Below are 20,340 nucleotides of genomic sequence, written 5' to 3'. Positions count from 1 at the left end.
CTCTCTTGTTTTTTGCTTAAATAGGCATTCAAGTGTACATAAATGGAGTCTTTAAAGAACATGCAGACTCTAAGCCTGGGATTTTAGGAAGGAATACTGTAAATAAAGCTTGTTTGTTTATACAAATTAAGTTCAGTTCTTAGATGCACTCTGGCCCAATTTCTGTCCGACCCAGTGGTGCTCTGTAGAGTTAGGTTATACCTCGGGGAGAGCAAGTCAGGACTCAGTTTACTCTTTTATCCTACATAAATCCACCTACTTGTCATTAAAAATAGCAGGAGGATGGAAAACTGGTATCACAATAAAAAGTTGTTCTGAGGCTTCATATTCTTTTTTCAAGGTGGCTGATAAAACTTGTTTCTGAATAACATTGTCCCTGGCCATTCACCAGTGTTTGCTGAATGCGGTGTTAATTTTACATATCCCTCTGGGCTCTGTAAGGGTAAAAGTGTAAAAGGGCTCAAGTGCTCTCAACTGTATATTGGCTGTTGCTCTGCCATAAGGTCAAGTGCAGCTTAAGATTATATGAGACGCGTCTTGTGCAAGCTACATATGTATAACCAGCACGGCTGCAGCTACGGTTCGTGCTCAGCACGAGCGTGCTATGATTAGAAAGTGTCAGGCTGGTGCGCTGGGTCGGAGCAGTTTCAGCATCATCTATACCTTTTCCTTGAATATCTTAAAATTAGGAGGTGTGTATCAAAACTAGGTTTGAAGGGGGAAGGGGATATAAACAGGCCCGCTAGTAAGGAGCCCAGGGGCGGCATGGCAACATTGGGGGCAAAATCGACAGCCCAGCTTAAGTGCATGTACAGCAATGCACGTAGCATGGGCAACAAACAGGAGGAGCTGGAGGCCCTTGTGCAGCAGGATGGCTATGACATAGTCGCCATCACGGAAACGTGGTGGGACGACTCTCATGACTGGAGTGCTGCACTGGAGGGCTATCAGCTCTTCAGAAGGGATAGGCAGGGTAGGAAAGGCGGTGGGGTGGCTCTGTATGTTAGGGAGTGTTTCGACTGCATAGAGCTTGACAGTGGTGATGACAAGGTGGAATGCTTATGGGTAAGGATGAGGGGGAAGGCTGGAAAGGCGGATGTCCTGTTGGGAGTCTGCTATAGACCACCCAACCAGGAGGTAGAGGTAGATGAGGCATTCTATAAGCGGCTGGCAGAAGTCCCACAATCGCTAGCCCTTGTTCTCATGGGGGACTTCAACTTGCCAGACATCTGCTGGAAATACCACACAGCAGAGAGGCAGCAGTCTTGGAAGTTCCTAGAGCATGTGGGGGATAACTTTCTAATGCAGCTGGTAAGCGAGCCTACCAGGGGAGGTGCCCCGCTTGACCTGCTGTTTACCAACAGAGAAGGGCTTGTGGGAAATGTCGAGGTCGGAGGCCGTCTCGGGCTTAGCGACCACGATATGATAAAGTTCTCGATTCTGGGCGATGCCAAGCGGAGGGGCACCAAAACTATTACCATGGACTTCCGGAGGGCAGACTTTGCCCTCTTCAGGACCCTGGTTGGGAAAGTCCCTTGGGAGGCGGTCCTGAAGGGCAAAGGGGTCCAGGAAGGCTGGGCCCTCTTCAAGAAGGAAGTCTTAAGGGCGCAGGAGCGGGCTGTCCCCGTGTGTCGTAAGACCAACCGGAGGGGAAATCGACCGGCCTGGCTGAATAGGGAGCTTTTGCGGGGACTCAGGGAAAAAAGGAGAGTCTACCGCCTTTGGCAGAAGGGGCGGGCAGCTCAGGAGGAGTACAGGGATCTTGTTAGGTCCTGCAGGGAGGAAATTAGAAAGGCAAAAGCCCAGCTAGAACTCAATCTGGCCAGTGCGGTAAAAGACAATAAAAAATGCTTTTATAAGTACATCAGCAATAAAAGGAGAGCCAAGGAGGATCTCCATTCTTTGCTGGATGTGGGGGGGAACATTGTCACCGAGGACAAGGAAAAGGCTGAAGTACTTAACGCCTTCTTTGCCTCTGTGTTCAACAGCCAGACCGGTCATCCCCAGGGTACTCAGGCCCTTGAGCAAGAGGATAGGGATAGGGATAGGGACCAGAATGGAGCCCTCATAGTCCAGGAGGAAGCAGTTAATGACCTGCTATGCCACCTGGACGCTCACAAGTCTATGGGGCCGGATGGGATCCACCCAAGAGTACTGAGGGAGCTGGCGGAGGAGCTTGCCAAGCCACTTTCCATCATCTATCAACAGTCCTGGTTAACAGGGGAGGTCCCTGATGACTGGAGGCTTGCCAATGTGACGCCCATCTACAAGAAGGGCCAGAAGGAGGACCCGGGGAACTACAGGCCTGTCAGCCTGACCTCGGTGCCGGGGAAGATTATGGAGAGGTTCATCTTGAGCGAACTCCACAGGCAAGTACAGGTCAACCAGGGGATCAGGCCCAGCCAGCATGGGTTCACAAAAGGCAGGTCCTGCTTGACCAACCTGATCTCCTTCTATGACCTGGTGACCCGCCTGGTAGATGATGGAAAGGCTGTGGATGTCATCTACCTCGACTTTAGCAAAGCTTTTGACACCGTCTCCCATAATATCCTCCTCGGGAAGCTGGCAGCTTACGGCTTAGACAGGCATACTCTTCGCTGGGTAAAGAACTGGTTGGGTGGCCGAGCCCAGAGAGTTGTGGTAAATGGAGTTAAGTCCAGTTGGCGGCCGGTCACGAGCGGTGTTCCCCAGGGCTCTGTTTTAGGGCCAGTCTTGTTCAATATCTTTATCAATGATCTGGATGAGGGGATCGAGTGCACCCTCAGTAAGTTTGCAGACGACACCAAATTGGGTGGGAGTGTCGATCTGCTCGAGGGTAGGATGGCCCTGCAGAGGGACCTGGACAGGCTGGATCGATGGGCCGTGGCCAACTGTATGAGGTTCAACAAGGCCAAGTGCCGGGTCCTGCACTTCGGTCACAACAACCCCATGCAACGCTACAGGCTTGGGGAGGAGTGGCTGGAAAGCTGCCTGGCCGAAAAGGACCTGGGGGTGTTAGTAGATAGCCGGCTGAACATGAGCCAGCAGTGTGCCCAGGTGGCCAAGAAGGCCAACAGCATCCTGGCTTGTATCAGGAATGCTGTGGCCAGCAGGAGCAGGGAGGTGATTGTCCCCCTGTACTCGGCGCTGGTGAGGCCGCACCTGGAATACTGTGTCCAGTTTTGGGCCCCTCAGTACAAGAAAGACATTGAGGTGCTGGAGCGTGTTCAGAGGCGGGCAACGAAGCTGGTGAAGGGTTTGGAGAACAAGTCTTATGAGGAGCGGCTGAGGGAACTGGGGTTGTTTAGCCTGGAAAAGAGGAGGCTGAGGGGAGACCTTATCGCTCTCTACAACTACCTGAAAGGAGGTTGTAGTGAGGTGGGTGTTGGTCTCTTCTCCCAAGTAGCTAGCGATAGGACAAGAGGAAATGGGCTTAAGCTGCGCCAGGGGAGGTTTAGACTGGAAATTAGGAAAAATTTCTTTACGGAAAGGGTGGTCAGGCATTGGAACAGGCTGCCCAGAGAGGTGGTGGAGTCACCATCCCTGGAGGCGTTTAAAAAACGGGTAGATGTGGCACTTCGGGACATGGTTTAGTCTGGTCTACCCTTGATTAGTCTAGAGTGGGCTTGGTAGTGTAGGTTAATGGTTGGACTGGATGATCTTAAAGGTCTTTTCCAACCTAGATGATTCTATGATTCTATGATTCTATGATCATGTGAAGATCCTAGTTGCTATTTGGCTGAAATGGTTGCTTTAAGCTTTAATGTTCCCTGGCAAGGAGAAGAAATATATCTTTTGGTCTAATAAAAAGATATTTGGAAAAAGGGGACAATTTTTGTGTTGCCCTTTAGACAAACTCAGTTGCAATATGTCAAAGGCTTGCTGTTGTATTCAGTATATTTTGAACGCCCTCATGATTTTTTTTTTTATATCGACATTAACCAGTTTTTCAACTCATCCTTTTTTTTTTATTATCAAGTCAGAATTATTTCACATTTTAGGCAGAATGTCTATTACTACATTTTGCATTCTTTTAAAGTAGCAGGTTTCTCTATTTTCTTGAAACTTTTGTTTTCTATCTGTGCTACCTTGAATCTCACCATGAAGTTTACATGTAAACGTTGCACCTTTTTTATAATCTTCTCTCCTTGACAGGTGTAATTAAGGTAATAAGTAATTTGTTATTGTTTGGTTTGTATTTCAGTATTTTTCCTGCTTATTTGTAAAAGTAGCAAATTGTATTTTCATGCACATTGGGCATCTTTAAAGAGTAGATTCCAAAAACTAACTTGTTTGCATTCACATGTACTCTCCTCAGAAAGCTCTTTTCTTGGCTGTCCGTGTGTTGCATGTTACCTTAAACTTAAGAAGACATTTAGAAAAATGAGAGTAGGGATCAGAAGCACAAAACATAAGGACATAATCCTTCCGTATGTGTTTGTGTCTTTGTGTCTGAACATTTGCAAGGCTCAGAGGATTCCTTTCGGAGAAGAGCAGCGGGGTGGGTACGAACTAAGGGGTGAGGTGCTGAGCTGTGTTGCTTGTTTAACTCTTTGGTATTTGATAGTCTCGCATCAGAAACTGAACAAAAGTGATTTCCTTGCCTGAAATTGAGTAAGGCTGACATTTTGTTGCTGCTGGTGGGCTCTTTTTCAGAACGCAAAAGGGCCAATACACTGTGACAGCCATAGCGAGAAGAGATGTGGTGACCCCGCCATGTGATGCTTACAAAGAAGTTAATTTGATTTCATAGACCATTAAATCAAAACTCTGATTTTCTGTGAGAGTGTCAGCTGATCAAAATTAAATGTGAAAAGTAGGAATGCAAGTAGAAAAATTTGTTTTGTTAAAATACTTAATGATTGCGTTTGTCCTTGTAACATTTTCTGCGGTTGATTTACCAGCAAACCTTAATAACAAAATTATTTTGATTATAAGATATAATAGACAGAATAGATACAGGTTTTAATTAGTATTTTCCTAAGATATTGGGTTTTTTTACATTGTTCCTCTGCATACACTACAGAGTACAGTGCATACACGTGATAGTCGCACTTCTTGAGTCATATTTTTCATGTACTTTTCTTTAAATGTCTCCTTGGATAATTAAGTCTGACTCTTAAGTTATGGTATGTTAGTTTCTGACAGGTGCCTGCCAGGGATCTTCAGTGCTGTCATGCATTATGTGGATTTCAGCCAAGACAGAAGGGCCTGGGTATTTGTTTCTGGTCACTTCTCATTAAAGCTTTGACTATGGGAAAAGAAAAACAACTATTTAAAGATGAGGAGTATAGGTGCTATAGGAAGTGCATAGAAATAAAATCTGTTAGGCAACTAGTTTTCCTGTGTTTTTATATAGGCATTATGTATATGTGTGACTGTACATACGTGCGTTTCGATATATAGTAAATATTCTTTCTGTAAAAAAGGATTCTCTCATATTGACAAGAGAAATGTACCAAAGAGATCGGAGGAGTTGGCTTGGTAGAAGTGGAATATAATAGCACTTTGCTGGAAGACTACTGCTTTGTAGGAATTAAAGGCTAGAATTTAACGTAGGTGGTTCTTAGATAACCAGGGTTAGGTGTTGTTCTAGAAATACTATGATAAACTGTCTGATTAGGCTTCATTAGAGAACTCCATTATACATTTATCAAAGCTGCTAGATCTATATTAGAACATGGAATTATAGTTAGGAACTGATGCAAAAAATGTCCTCCCTTGCTTGAGAGAAAAGGGTGGAGAGAAATACGTGGTTTTGGAAGGAGCTGATGTTTAGTAGCCCAGATAAATACTGCTGCTTGATCAATTAATAAATAAACAGCTAAGTAAAAATAGTAGGTGGGCTCCATGGTCTTGTCTTTTGGGTAATATTTGCAATTGCTCTGTTAAATGCAAAGAACAGTCATACTAGGTCGAACTCATCATTCATTTAGCTCAGTATCATGTCTCTATCAATAGGCAGTAGCATATGCCTGTGGAAGAGCATGGCAGAGCATGTAGTCGTATTTTCCTGGCACGTTCTACCATCTTCAAGGATTTCTATATCCAGAATTGGTACGTTTCTGTTCAGGAGCCTTGCTTAGCTTTCCTTCTGTTTGATTGCTTTTTGAACCCACATCATAACATCAAAAAATTCTCTGGCGAGGGATTGCACAGATAATGTGTGGTGTGAAGAGTAAGCTTTGTCGGCTTTTTGCATTCCTACCTTCTGCTAGCTCCAGTTGTTACCCCTAGCTCTTGTATGAAAAGAGGCAGCAAATAATTAATCCGCTGATCCCCTCCATAACCTTTATGATCTTATGAACCTCTTCATGTCTCTTCTGTCACCTTTTCTTCTGCTCTGCTCACTCCTTCGTTCTACAGAACCTTTCCGTGTTTCTGATCACCCTTGTCCCGCTTCTTTATCCCATTACTATTTCTGTCATATTCTTTCCAAGACAGGGAACTGCATGTTACTCATGATACATTCACTATGTGTTTATATGCTGATGCAGTGATATTATCTGGTTTACTCTTTATTCCAGTTCTAATAACATCTGCTTTGGTTTTCTGCGTATGACTGAAGGTTACACTGATATTTGAGTACCAAGATCTCCTTACTATCTGTTTTTCAGAACCTGTGCTTTTTGTGTATGTAAAATTGAGTCTTTTTCCTCACCTATCTCCCTTTCATGTTTGTCAATATTGACTTTTCACCTGGTATTTTATCTCCCAGAGCTGTAAGAACCATCTGCAGTTCCTCATAATTGTGCCTCATTTTTCCTGCCCTGACTAAATGGTTAGCATTAGCAAACTTTGCCATCTTCTTTTGCTCAATTTCACAGATCATGTAGGAATATGTTGAACAACACAGGTCAAAACACCCATTTCTGTGCAGTTGTCAGGTGACTTCACCCTAATAGTACTCATCATTCATTCCTATCTTTTTTTTCTTATCTTGACCTGCTATTTATCCACTCATGGCTTTTTTCTCCTGCTGCGATAATTCAGTTTTTTAAAAGCCTCTGAAAAACCTTCCCAAATGCCTGAAGGGAAGTCGAGCAGCGCGTCACTTGAATCTTTCTTGTCCACATTGTTTTGGTACCTTAAGAAAATAAGAGATTTGTGAAGCAATTTTGCCTCCTACCCAATATATCGTATTTACTCAAGTCCACTAATTCTGGGCTTTTTTTAAATTTATGGTTTCTTATAACAGTCTCTACCAATCTGTAAGGTACGACCATGAGATTTACTAGTCCACAGTTCCCTCTATCCTCCCAGACCTTTTTTTAATTGACATCACACTTCTCTGGTACCAAGCTGTTTTAAGCAGGAGCTTACAAGCTGTTTAAGAGTTTAACTTTCTCACACTCGAGTTTCTCTAGAACTCGGGTGTGAATATCATCTGGGCCTGCTGATTTGCTTATGTGTGTTTTGTTGATTTGTTCGTTACCTTTTTGGCTGACATTTCTGCGTGAGACAGATCTTTCAGTACATCCCTTGTAAAGCAGGGTTTGGGTATGGCAGCCTCTTTAAGCACCTCCACAGTGAACCTGGATGCAAAAATTGTTTCATTTATTCTTTGTGACTTTATTTCTTCTGAGCATTCTTTTTACTTTTTGACCAGCTTTTGTACTGTTTGACAAGTTTTTATTTGGAGGGCCACAGCTAATTTGTTCCTCAAACTAATTTTTGATCTGCATTACTCTGCTTTTACATATAAGTTTTAGGAGTTTATTCCCGTCTGTTTTCCCCATTTGGAGAGGTCTCTGACCATTGGAGAATTTCCTCTTACTTCTAATAGCAAACATACATCTTTTAAATAGCAAAGAGAAATAACTTCTTTAATATGTTTTATATAATCACAGATGTGTAGCATCTCATCGCTTTCCTTCTGACTGGTTTGTCCTAATGAATATCCAAGGAGGTTTCTTTTATGTTTTGGTATGTTGCCTTCGGCCCCGGTTGATAAGCGATCTGGCAAAGCAAAGCGGATGGCATGATGAAATCAGTACTTTCACCTGCAAGCAAACTTTGTTTTCAGGGATGCTGGTTGTCAGACTCGTTATGGATGCATCTGTGGTGTAACCCTTCATTTCTGCCTCTGAAGTACAATTAAGGGATTCAATAATCTCTTAAAGATCATTCAAATTTGATTATTACTTCTGTGATCTCCTCTCTTCTTGAATCTCTACACTTGTCTTTCCTTACAAGCCTCACTCCTGAATGTGTTTTTGCCCAGTCTTTTCTGCTCTCTCCTACTTCTTATATCGTCCCTACTTCCCCCCCTCCTTATTTCATCACATTCTTCACCCTGCCTTTTATACTTAGAAGAGGTTCCTAGTTGCATCTTGTCTGGCATTGACTCTCTGCTTCAAATCTACTAAATAATTTGCTAAATAATTGCTCTCCAACAATAGAGTTCAGTGTGCACTTACGTAGCCTAGATAGGAGGAAATAGTAAGTGTCTTGAATAAATAGTATCTCTTTAAGAAGTTAACCTTTACCTGGAGTGGAAAAATATGGCTATGGCACTTCAGCAAATAGGAAAAATAGAACAGGCTTGTCACACTGTAGCTCATAGGACTGGAAATTTCCTGCAAATTAGCACTATATTTAAAAAACTGTGTGAAGATTGAATTTTTCCATGATGGCCTTGGAATATCGTTCTCATGATCCACTGGTAAGGAAGGGGAGTGACCGTGCTGTGACAGAGATATTCCAGTGCCCCCTTCGCAGACACCCGCTACCCCGGCACTGAGTAATCCCCGAGGGGAAAATGGAAGTTAAGAAAGCAGAAGCACAATTTGCTATGATCTAAGACCACAAGCCTTCATCTGACTGAAGCAAGTCTATTTATGTACATTGTGGAGAAGGTGAAGGAAGTGAAGTGTTTATCTCTTGAACTGGCAAGCAGAAGGCATTGATAAAACTGTTTCAAAACGAGAGGTTGTGTATGCTTTGGGACTCTTAGAGCCACTGTGTCTGTGCAGTACACCTTTGTAAATTCCCAAATATCTATATCGGGAAACGGTGAGAGAATAAATCCCAGAATCTTGATTTCCAGATGATTCAAAAAAGGTGCTTGCATAGTTACTGGCCTTGGTCTATAGGCACTGATTATGTCCAGTAGCTGTATTTTTTATCTGTAATTGTCAGTAAAGGTCCATGCGTTTGGGAGCATGTATATTCTTGGAACCGAAGTTATCATCTTTTGCAAAGTGATGATCCTACTTATGCTGCTGCTTTAAAATAAACATTAATTGCCAGCCTACATAATGATCTACAGTCCTGGCTCCACAGCAGTTCCCTAGAACTCCCTTCCTTTATATTTTGCCTTTAGTCAGGTTGTTATATTTATGGTTGTTTCGTGATTTGAACAGATTGTCAAGATTCATTTTGCTTTATGGTAAGTTGGGCAGCAAAGTCGTCTTAATTTTTACAGCAGAGCTATGTTGAATTCTTGACTTTATTTATAAAATCAATTGATATCATAGTTTTTTGGAACAGACACACAAATGTATAACCAAATGAAAATGTAATTTTTATTTCTGTTTCTTCATATGGAATAACGCCACCTGTTATTTCTGCAATCAGGAAGCCATTGAAAAACATGTCTAAATATAACCATTTCTTGTACCTTTCTGTGTGACTTGAATCAGAAATGGTAATAACTCCAACAAGAACTTCTGGAGGAAAAAGACATTGTTAGCAAAATACAGAAAACAGTTTTTGGACATGAGTGAATTTTAATGTTTGAACTTCAGATGCGTACTTAGTTTCACTAGTTCTACTACTTCAATTTCCTGTTATGGTTTTGGTAGCATGTGTTTTGTTTTGTTTGTAATTTTGGAGACAATTTTCTGTCCTGTAATATTATGAACGGAGCTGAAGGCAACGATATTTCTTAAAAACTTCCATTTTGATGGCTGCCCACTGCAGACCTTCAGCTCTCGTTGCTTGATTACTGTCCCATCCATCAGCCTGGCTGCACAGTCAGTGCCTTGTGTAGATTGGCAGGTAGAAGTGGGCATAGAAGTTTACTAAACTCTTTGTAAGTAAATCACAGCAAAAGGAGGTAGAGGGAGAGAAATATTAAAAGAGGAAGAGAGATTATGTAATGAATTTGTTTGGCACCTGGGAAAAAAAATTGCTAGCAGCATAATGGCATTGTGCACTGACTCCTTTGTACATTTGTGTGTTTAGCCAGTTACAGTAGCAGTAATTTAAGAACTATTGTCTTGCTGTTTTATAAACACTTCACATGTTTGCTTGGCATCACCAGTTTTGGAGATGTATAAAATGGAGAACTGTGTAGACATTGTGTTTCACATAGAAGCAAAATATTTGCTATAGATAAAGCTGCCTAGTAAGGAAATTATAAACCACATCCCAGAGAGCATACCATCAAGAAGCTTAGTTTAGAAACATGAATACGTGCCAAGTAGCGTTATGTATATTTGAAGTGATAAAGAAATCCTGGAAGGTACCTTTATCGTTCTGCCGCTATGTTTGGATAAGTTTTAGTGATGTTCGGATTCAAACAGTGATTTAGAAATGCTGCTGTCTCCTGAATGCCTAGCGCATGCCATAATAGTCCTGATTTTCATTAGCTCCTGAGCCTTTGCCACTTGGCGCCCAGCCATGTTGTGGGCCTGCTTGCTACAGCCTGATTCCAGCTATGCAACCAAAAGTTAGAGTGCCGAGAACTATTTGTCACTTCAGTCATCATGATATCTTAGATCTGGAAAGAATGATTAATTTGTTTTAACAATCATTTTCTCCTAATAGAGGTGTCATAAAATGTCTAGCGTAGAATTAATCTCCTGTTACCCCATAGTTTTCCCAAAGCAGGAGACCGGGTTATTCTGCTCTGCCATTGGTGCTCGTGTATCTTTAGCCTGGTGAGGAATGCTGTGGAAGTGCCTGTGAATAAATAGACAACATGGTTCACCCAATGGAAATATGTTTTTAACGCATTATACATAGCAAAAATAGCAAAGAGGTTTAAATGTCTCACATCTGAGTTTACAAGGAAAAAACTATGCCTCAAACGTTGGCATGAGGCCTATTAGAAGAATGGCCTCTCAGTAGGTTTCCAGACTTTTGCATTCAGCCCTTGTTAAATGCAAGGTGTGGAGATGCAAGAAGAGGACGGTATAACCCCCTGTTCAGGACTTAATGAGCACTCCTGGAAAATGACCTAAATACAGTCCCACTATTGGAATTAATGTAACAGTCTATTAATGGAAGTGCCTTTTGTTAATTAGTACTAATTGTGTTGAATTAGATAGCTCCTGACAAATGGAATTTAAAAAGAAAATGATTATATATAAAAAAAAAGGTTGACATCTTTGATTTTGTCCTGTTATAAACAAACAGCAAATCCCAGAGAGTTTGGAGAGTTATGGTAAATATCTTCTACACCAGAGATGAATTATTAGGGGTTCCATGAAGCAAACCAGCTGGCTGTGACTGTGTAGTCACAGGAGGACAAACCCTCGTCTGGCACCCAAAAGGGATTGTTGTAGGTGTTCAGTATTTTCGAAACAAGTTTTCATTGTGTCAAAACAAGTTGCAACAGGAACGTAAAAATACAAAGACACGCTGCATATGTATGTATGCTCCATGCAAAAATACCTTGTACTTCAAAAAGTGAATAGTCAGGTGATGTTGATAAAGCCTAGAGAAGCTCTTTTATAATTCTAATATGGCTATGCTGTTGAAATAATTTATATAACAAGATTTTATTGCAAAGTGTCAGCATAATAATACTAGTCTGGAAGGAATAGGTCAGAGACCTCAAGAAGCCTCAGGCTGTCCTTTACTCTGACCTACGCCCTTTTTAGTTCCTGTTTTCACTTAATTTAATTGGAAGAGGGGAGAATGTTGCTATTCTAGCTAATTTATGAAGATCAGTCATTTCTGGACTGAATTTTTTTCTGTCAGGATTCTATGGATTTGAAGAAACTTGTAGATGTCTTGCAGCAGTTCCTCTAGGGCGCAGAAGGAAAGAAATATGGGATGCAAAATTACGCAAATCCTAGAGTTGCAACTCCTCTAAAAGAAATGGACAGCAGTTGGGGCAAATGCCTGGGATTCTCAGCTGTAAGTAATGCAGCTGAAAGGGGTACAGTTCAGTCCTCACCTCAGTCCTGGGGTAAATAAGTGTTTGCAGAATATTCAAACATAAACTCACTGTTAAACTTACTGGACAATTCAGACAAGAGGACTGCTGAGAAGGGTGTCCTAGCTACAGACCCTACTCCAGAGGACTTGGAAGGGTTACACAGAACTATTCAGAGATCCCCACGACTACAGGAGTGCCTGGCCCAGTCAGGCATATTAGCTTGAAAAGGTCGAGGAAAAAAACTCCACATTTTCCTGTATGCCTTGCCTAAACTAGGAGAAGAGGCATGTATTTATCAAATACACTAGCTACTATGAATACACTAAGGTTGTTCTATAATTAGAACCCAATATTTTCAGAATTAAACCATTGTCACAGTAGATACTAAAACATTTACAAGAATGAATTAGAATATTGAAATAATGGGTAGTATTTAAGAAAAAAGTTTGCTCTCAAAGCCAATAGTAGGAAAAACCCACATACAATAACCTGAGTCTGTCTTCTGATGAGAAGAAACACAATAGATGGGCTTGATACAGTGAGAAAAAGTAATGACAGCCTATGTGTCTTTGTGACAAGATCGAGATTTCAGCTCAAGGACTTGTATTTGCCCATAAAGAATGTGCAAGGGCAGAGTACACAGTGCTGGTAGTAGACATGTTGCCATACAGCTAAGTCTGTGCTTGATGTGGACCAGCAGGATTACTTCATCCCCTTCCTTTTCCTCAAATAATCTCTTGATGGAAAAGGCCCTTGAAACACCCACATCTTGAGCTGAAACGCATAAAATATATCAGTGCAAATAGGGCTAGCATGGACGAATTTGAGATCAGCGTGCGAAAAACTTGGTACTTTTGAACTGAGGAGTTTAATGGGGATCTATTTCATGAATGACTTAGGAAGATGATTCATCACCCCATGATGAATGTTCTTGTCCCAGACACCAAAAGCAGAAATCTCATTGGTACAGCATTTTGTATGTTTTTTCCCCCTCGCGGAGTTTGAATCTCTATGTTCTGCTCCACATTTCCCACATAAAATTTTTAAGACAAATAGAAACACCTAGACAACTCTTCTAACTTTATTACACAATGAGCAGTAACTAGAACACCATTGTATAGCTGGCTATAGCAGCAGTCAAGCAAAAGCAATAGCAAAAAACAAGTGAGTTACAGTTTTAGAATTCTTTCACCGTACATATGTGTGAAGTGTTTGATGGGAGATCACAGCTATGTAATTTACAATCTTTTCAGATTTTCAGCATAGGAATCTGAAGGCAAAAGGTATTATCAAATGGTCAGTGCAGATTTTCTACCAACTACATTTTAAAAACCCAGCACTAAGTTATACTGGAAAAAACATTATAATTGGAGTGAAATTTCACAAAAGCATGTGAATTCTGAGTCAAGTATCTTTTAAGCACTGCAAACCCACACCCTAGGATTTAGATATGTATGGGCTTCTGGAGACCTTGTACCACAGTCAGTGTTTTATATCACTAGAAAACATGTAAACAACGAGTGATCCAATTCTACCTTCTTTTAGATACTTACCATTTGCAATAGCAAGACTTTCTTTCCACTGGATAATAAGGTGAAGGAAAGATAAGTGCTTTACTCTCAGCAGATGTCCTTGAGCGTAGCACCTGAAATTCAATGTACCGTATCAAGTGTATATAGTGGTTAACTACAGCAAAATGTGTTGTTTTCTGGAGTGCTGAAGAAAAATTTCCATAGAAACCCCATAACTTGCTACCTTGAACTTGGAAAATGACCATTTGAGGGAACAAAACAAATAGGAAAAAAAACAATAGATTCTTACAGTAAGACACTCAACAAAGAGTTAGACATGTGCCTGTATGCGTATGAAGATTGGCACCCACTCTAAGCTGAAAAGAAAGCAACTCTTTAAACACTATTTAAGCTAAGATCTAAACCATTACAAGAGGATGCAGAGCCATTGTACTCAACACTCACGTAAAGAATATCTGTGGACTTTGTACGAACCAGTTTCTATGTACTTGAAGGAGCATTTTATGGAGTTCTGAGCTTGGTGTAAGGTCAGTGTGACACAGACCCACCGACAACATGGTAGAGTAAAGCAGGAGAAAGAAGGAACTCCGTGTTTCCCAGAAAGAATAAAAAGCATTGATCAAAAACTGATTTCTGCCATATGACAGCACCTAGAGAAACCATGGATCAGGTTAGCTTCTGCATCTTCAGTGTAATTTAACAGGTACCCAAATTACTGGGGTATTTTTAAATAATGGTTCTCTAGAGCTGAAAAGCATATCTAGTGGATGTAAAAATAATAATTTCAAAACACTTCTGAGATATTTGAAAGTATCATGTGGCAAAGTGTCTGACAAAAAATAGAGATTTTTATGTGAATTCCTGTGGTGTAGCACAGATCAAAGTTATCAAGGGTGTAAATTTGTGTGAATAGGTTTATGTGTATAGGGTATGAGAAATGAATCTTTTTCCAAAGTTCATGTTTACATTCACAGTTTCTGTGTGCCTGTGTGTGCAGGATGCTGGAGTCTTGAGTGTGTTTATCAATTTAAAACCTTTCTAAAAGAAGTAGTATTCCATGTGAAGAAGCCCATTACCATCCAGTCTGTAGCAGAGTATTGTCCTTCAGAAAATTTTGTATTTCTTTTAAAGTTATTTCATGTAATCCATTGTGACGTAATATGTCCATGTCATGGTCCTATTTGTGTGGGAACATGTACACTTTGACCTCAGTGCCAGTTGGTTGATCAATGAAACTTACTCGGCCAGTAACTGGTGCTTGTTCTGTTGTCCCTTACTGGTAGTATCTGCAGTGGACAAAAAAAGCCAGAATTTCAATTTCACAGGAAATTCAAATATTTTAACATATGGTTTTGTCCCAAACTTCAGATGAAAAGAAAAAGTTATGAAAAAAATTTTGCTTGGAGCATGTGAAAAAAAAAAATGCAGTTAATGCGACACTAATGCATCTGCTAGCAGTAACACAATGCCTCCTGGAAGTAGAAATTTTAATGGTTTATCTCATCATTCTTCATGGACTGGATCCTTTGAAGAGACTACTTCTGCTGTTATGTTTATGCTTACAACTCCTGTGATGCACCAGGGCCTTGTCTGTGTGACTAGATACATCATCTCTGAGGTGCTGGACCGCAAATAAGCAGGTTAATATCAAACTCGTTGTTTAGGCTCACTTCTAAAACCAGAACATCTCTTCTCAGGTCAACCCAAACCAAAGTACCTCATTCTTTTCCTGATGAAAACTCAGTAGCATTTCCACAGAAATGCATGCAACTGGGTAAAAATGTAATTTTCCACTGAAAAAGTCATGTGATTTTTAAAAAAAGGAAATTCCAACAAGCTCTAATAATGAGTAATGTCTTTGCTGCCTGTTCTACTCCTTCATATATACCGAAAATAAGTCTTGTTACTTTTATACACTAACACTTGCCATTCCCTCCCTATACGCAGTGTTCATTAATATCGAAGCGGTTTAACCTCCCTTCTACTTCCCCATCTTTCCTCTTCCGTCTATTAAATGTGCTGTAACTGATACAGTCCTTTCAAGTACATTGTGCTTTTGGATCTCTTTGCAGGGTCTTTTTTGTTTTGGTTTGGGGTGGGTAGTTTTTTGTGTGTGTGTGTATGTGTGCGTGATGAACCATAGTTATCCAAAATTTCTTTAATCTCAGATACCTAGGGTGTGTGGGAGAGGGGCAGAAATGGAGGAACATATCCTGGGTAGACATTTGGTACTACATTTGCTTCAGTCTGGACAAGACCACAAATGATAAGGGCAAACGTAAGCATATACTTTAAAGTATGGAAAGAAAATAGTAGATATTTACAAATTATGAAGTACTAATGGAATTTTTGTAGTGTATGGAACATCTCCAAGAGATTCATATGAACTACCAGTGAAATAACATCCTCTTTGAAATAGTACATCTGATCAGAATGTAGGGAGGTGTTAGGTTTAGTTTTGCAGCAAAGGATACAAGCTCTACTGCAGGAATCAGTGAAAAGAAAGGATGTCGGTGTAGATAAAGATGGTGTAGGAGGGTGTATGTGGTATCAGAAGCATTCGTTCTGGAATTTACCCTGCATAAAAGTCATTGAAATATAATGCAGTAAGTGTGGTTTTAATGCAAAGCACAGAAATGCTATAAAGGAGGTGTTTCAGAAAAGAAATAAAATGTAGGAACCTACTTCTGCTTATATCCCATTTAATGATTAAGAATTTTCACAAGTTAGGAAAAGGAAAGTTTTAAGTAACATTTATCAAGTCAGTAAGAAGAGCATGTGCATGGAAGAAGAGTCTGCAGAACAGCTATCACAGGGGAAGGAAGAAGCTGCTTAAAATAAGCAAGGAGAGGAAATTTAATTAAATGTTAGGACAGATAATGCAAGGAGAAATAAAAGGATGATAGGTCCTGGCATTGACAATGTGCAAGTGATACTTCTTGAGCTAGCAAAATGATGTAGAGCTGACCAGGACATATATAGGCTACAGTTTCAAATGTATGCTATAAACACACAAATACAGAAATGGCATTGAACTGTTAAGATCAGATGACAGGCATACCTTCTCAGCTGGTTTATGTATGCGTGCGTGCCAGGATGAACAGTCACTTTTGTGGGCATAACTATGAGGGCTGCTTTCTGAACTTTGATTCAATAAATCAGAGTGTGTTCTGTAAATACACAGCACAGTCTGTGTATGCTATAAAACGTGTGTGCTGGTTTTGCTGCTTTTCTTTTCCGTTTCTGGGCTCAGCTCCTCAGTCCAGAAATGCTTTTACTTTCTTTTGCTCTATTAACCTTTGGACGGCATCCCATGTGTGTTTACAGCTTTTGTACAAAAGCTGACTGCAGATATCTGTTAATTAATTTGCCAGGCACAACTTCACAAAGAGAGGGGAGCGTTCTCTTTTGTGATCTTTCAACATTTTTAGATGTGAGGAGGTACAACTGGTGTTCAGTGATGTCCAAAACTACCCGAATTATGAAATATATATCATGATTCTGAAGATGATCAGCGTGTGTTTGCTTCAGGAGGTATACCAGCAGAGAGATCAGTAGCGTAATGAACATAATTGCAGCTATTCTCACTTTTTTTTTTTTTTTGGTGGGGAGAACAGGAGGAGGTTCTCCTTGCATAGGAATTTATAAAGACCAGTGATATGAACAGAAACCAAAATGTTTTTAAACAAAAAAGTAGAGAAAGTGAAAGTTCAGTGCAAAAAGTAGTAGTCAGAATGATGAAGCAGCTTCTAATGTAACTTGCAAGTAAAGGGTATCATTGGGACACATAAAATACGTTTAGCGCATGGTTGAGTATTTCAGTGCAATAAACTCGAAGGTACAGTTCAAACTCAATTTTGGATACTTAGGTTCAGCTCATTTTCGAGATTTATGAGTCACTCAATTCTTTGTAAAGAAGATAGGCTAAGATCCAAAATATACAAAGCACATCTTAATTTATAGAATAATGTTCTGACTTTCAGAGTCTAAGAAAAGAAATTACAGTTCATCCAAAGTGTTAGTATTTATTCACTACATCTTATGTAAACTACTGCCATCGACAGTGGCTCTGTATTGCGTCAAGGTTTCTGTAAGGAGACAGATAAAGGGCTTATCTCCTGCCCATATTCTGACTTATTTTCACGATTTTTCTGCTCCATTGAGTTGTCTGTCTTTGGGCCTTTGATACCATGTGAAGCTTTCTTCAGCACGGGGAAAATACTCAACTTTTTTTCTCAGAAACATGGTGAATGTCAACTGCATCAAAAAGACCCAGTTATAAAATGCTGCAGGCAGTGGCATAGCCACGGTTGTGGCTTATCTAGGTGTTTCTCACCTTTACAGCCATTCACAGGTTTATTTTCCAGGGCGTGATACAGTTTATCTCTGGAGCTTTGCATTGCATAAAATATGGACAGTTCATCAGGCTCTTCTGACAGTGTCAAGTTACTGATGTTGACCACATTAAGAGGTTAGGGGTGAGCACACTGAAGAAAGAAGTACTGCTGGGTCTAGAAAGCTCAAGTGTATGGATCTGCTGCGTACTAAAATCTTGTAAGAAAAACACTACCCGTTTATGAGATCTAGTAACAGACTCAGCATGGTAACGTTATGCTTCTCTGTTAAAACCCTGGCTACATACATGCGCACACCATGTTTACTAGTTTACTAAGTTTACTCCTTCCTAACCGTGCATTTTCTGTTTTTTCACTAGGGCATATTTCAAAACGTTTGTCCCTCAGTTCCAGGAGGCAGCGTTTGCTAATGGGAAGCTTTAGGCAGCCTCGGGCACACAGATGATACTGGACAGATCCTTCCGTCTGCACGTGTCAGCCCACAAGAAGAATGCCTGGAAATGGGTTAGACTGTCTTGATAGGTGCTTTCTTGCCTCTCAAATGTTTTTGGTAGCATCAGTTTTTGTCATATTTCTGAAACAAAGACCTCACTAGTATGCTTAAAACTGAATATTTGGTATTTGTCCTGTCCCTTTGCCTCTGCCACCACCATTCCTTTATATGTCCACTGGATGAAATTTAAAAGGGCATGTTTTGATGTGATAACATTCTCTTGTGCCAGCAATGTCCTGTGTGTTATGCCTTGTTTCCTTGTCTTCAGATGGTGTAAATTGGATATTTTCTTTTCCCCCACAGAAATACTATGTAATTTGTATATTTAGTTAACATTTCCAGCTTATCCTAAGAAAATATAAAACTGCCGTATGTACCAGGAATGCCTAATGGACTGTACAGTGCCATATTCTGCCTTGGAGGTTTGCATCTCGCTGTGGTTGTTATTCTCGCAGGTATGGATATGAGTTGCACAGTTCAATTCTCAGTGCCTTTCAAGTTGGTCTGATATTAATATGGCAGGGTGTTGGAGCGTTTTTTTTTAATATTTCAGTTGGAAGTTGATCTTATATTGAAATGCTATGCTTTTATGCTTTCGTTTTATTTCCAGTTGTACAATTTTGGTGGTTTTCTAATGAATTCCCCTTGCCATTACAAAAAAGTTCTGCTTCTTTAGCACCAATGCGCAAGAAACTAGTTATATAAATCAGTATAACAAAATAAAGCTTTTTTATAAACCTGTAATTTTTCCAAGTAAGATAAATACTGCTAAGAAGTAAACTTTCAACAAAGGAATGAATGATGTCTTGGAAAATAACTGATGAAATAATGTAGGGCTATAGGTATTTAGCTTAATGCTTAAGTTCAGCATGTCTTCTCAGAAATAATTTTAAGTGTATATAACTGGAAACATTACCTCCCCTAATCCTGCAATGCCAAATGCAAAATCCCACCTATTCATCCTTTCTTTCACGCTTGTGTCAGGCACACCAGTTGGGGCTGTCACAATGTCACTTCCCAAATTAATTTGTAAATAGTCCAGGGTACTTTCCAGTAAGGAATAAAATTAACAGTGTATGTTGCTTATAAACGGCATGTGGAAAATGTGCCCTACTTCTGCTAAATATAAGGAACTAAATGAATAGTAAGCAGATGATACAGTGGCACTGGAAATAATTTGAAATTATTCACTGTGGCACCACTGTCTGCTTATGCAATGAAATCTCATCAAATTATTTGATTGGCAGCATTCTCCTACCCTTTCTAAAACTTGTTATTTTACATTAAAAATAGCGCTTTCCAGGGGAATGTCCACCTAGGAAATGTTAGATGGGTTTTGAGCAGTGAAGCTTAATAATTAAGAATTATGCAAATAATTCAGCTCTAGGAACTACAGGTATTTTTAGCTAGTTTATAGGCAAAATTTTAGTTTATGTTTAATACTGAAGCTTCTGGCTGGAAATTAAGCTGCAGGCAAAATCAGAAGCCTTATTGCAAATCTGCGGAGGAGGGGGCATATTCTGTCCTGTGACCCACCCCCTTGGAGACTGTCGCTGTGTTATCTGAGGGCTGTAAACGGCTCCAAAGGTCTGAGCCTGAATTCCCTCGGTGGAGGCATTGCATTAGGCTTTTGCATGCAAACCAAGATTTGCAGCAGATGTTGAGGGTAATGCCTTTATGTGAATAGCAAAACCGTAACTGAACAACCTTACCTGACTGAAAACAGGCATTGTTTGGTATACTGGGATGATCTCACATCTGCATTTCTTCAGGTAAAAGTCAAAGCCACACACACATATTCAATACTAAGCTAACTCTTACGAATGGAGTGGGAGGAGGAGGATGAAAAATGAAACACATTTGTTCTCA

At 40.4% G+C, this 20,340-nt stretch overlaps 1 protein-coding gene across 2 annotated transcripts in view; it reads left to right on the top strand.

The window, feature by feature from the left end:
- Positions 1 to 20,096, top strand: part of BABAM2 (BRISC and BRCA1 A complex member 2) — a 179,235-nt gene extending 159,139 nt beyond the window's left edge. For both annotated transcript variants that reach the window (XM_075706893.1, XM_075706892.1), the window contains one exon: positions 18,338 to 20,096. In XM_075706893.1, coding sequence (XP_075563008.1) covers positions 18,338 to 18,401 — 64 coding nt within the window. In that variant the 3' untranslated portion in view covers positions 18,402 to 20,096. The remainder of the gene's footprint in view (positions 1 to 18,337) is intronic.
- Positions 20,097 to 20,340: the final 244 nt, after the last annotated feature.

The sequence above is a fragment of the Pelecanus crispus genome, chromosome 3 (genome assembly GCF_030463565.1).
Source record: "Pelecanus crispus isolate bPelCri1 chromosome 3, bPelCri1.pri, whole genome shotgun sequence".
In the NCBI taxonomy this organism is placed as follows: Eukaryota; Metazoa; Chordata; class Aves; order Pelecaniformes; family Pelecanidae; genus Pelecanus; species Pelecanus crispus.
This window is presented reverse-complemented; position numbering and strand designations above follow the sequence as displayed.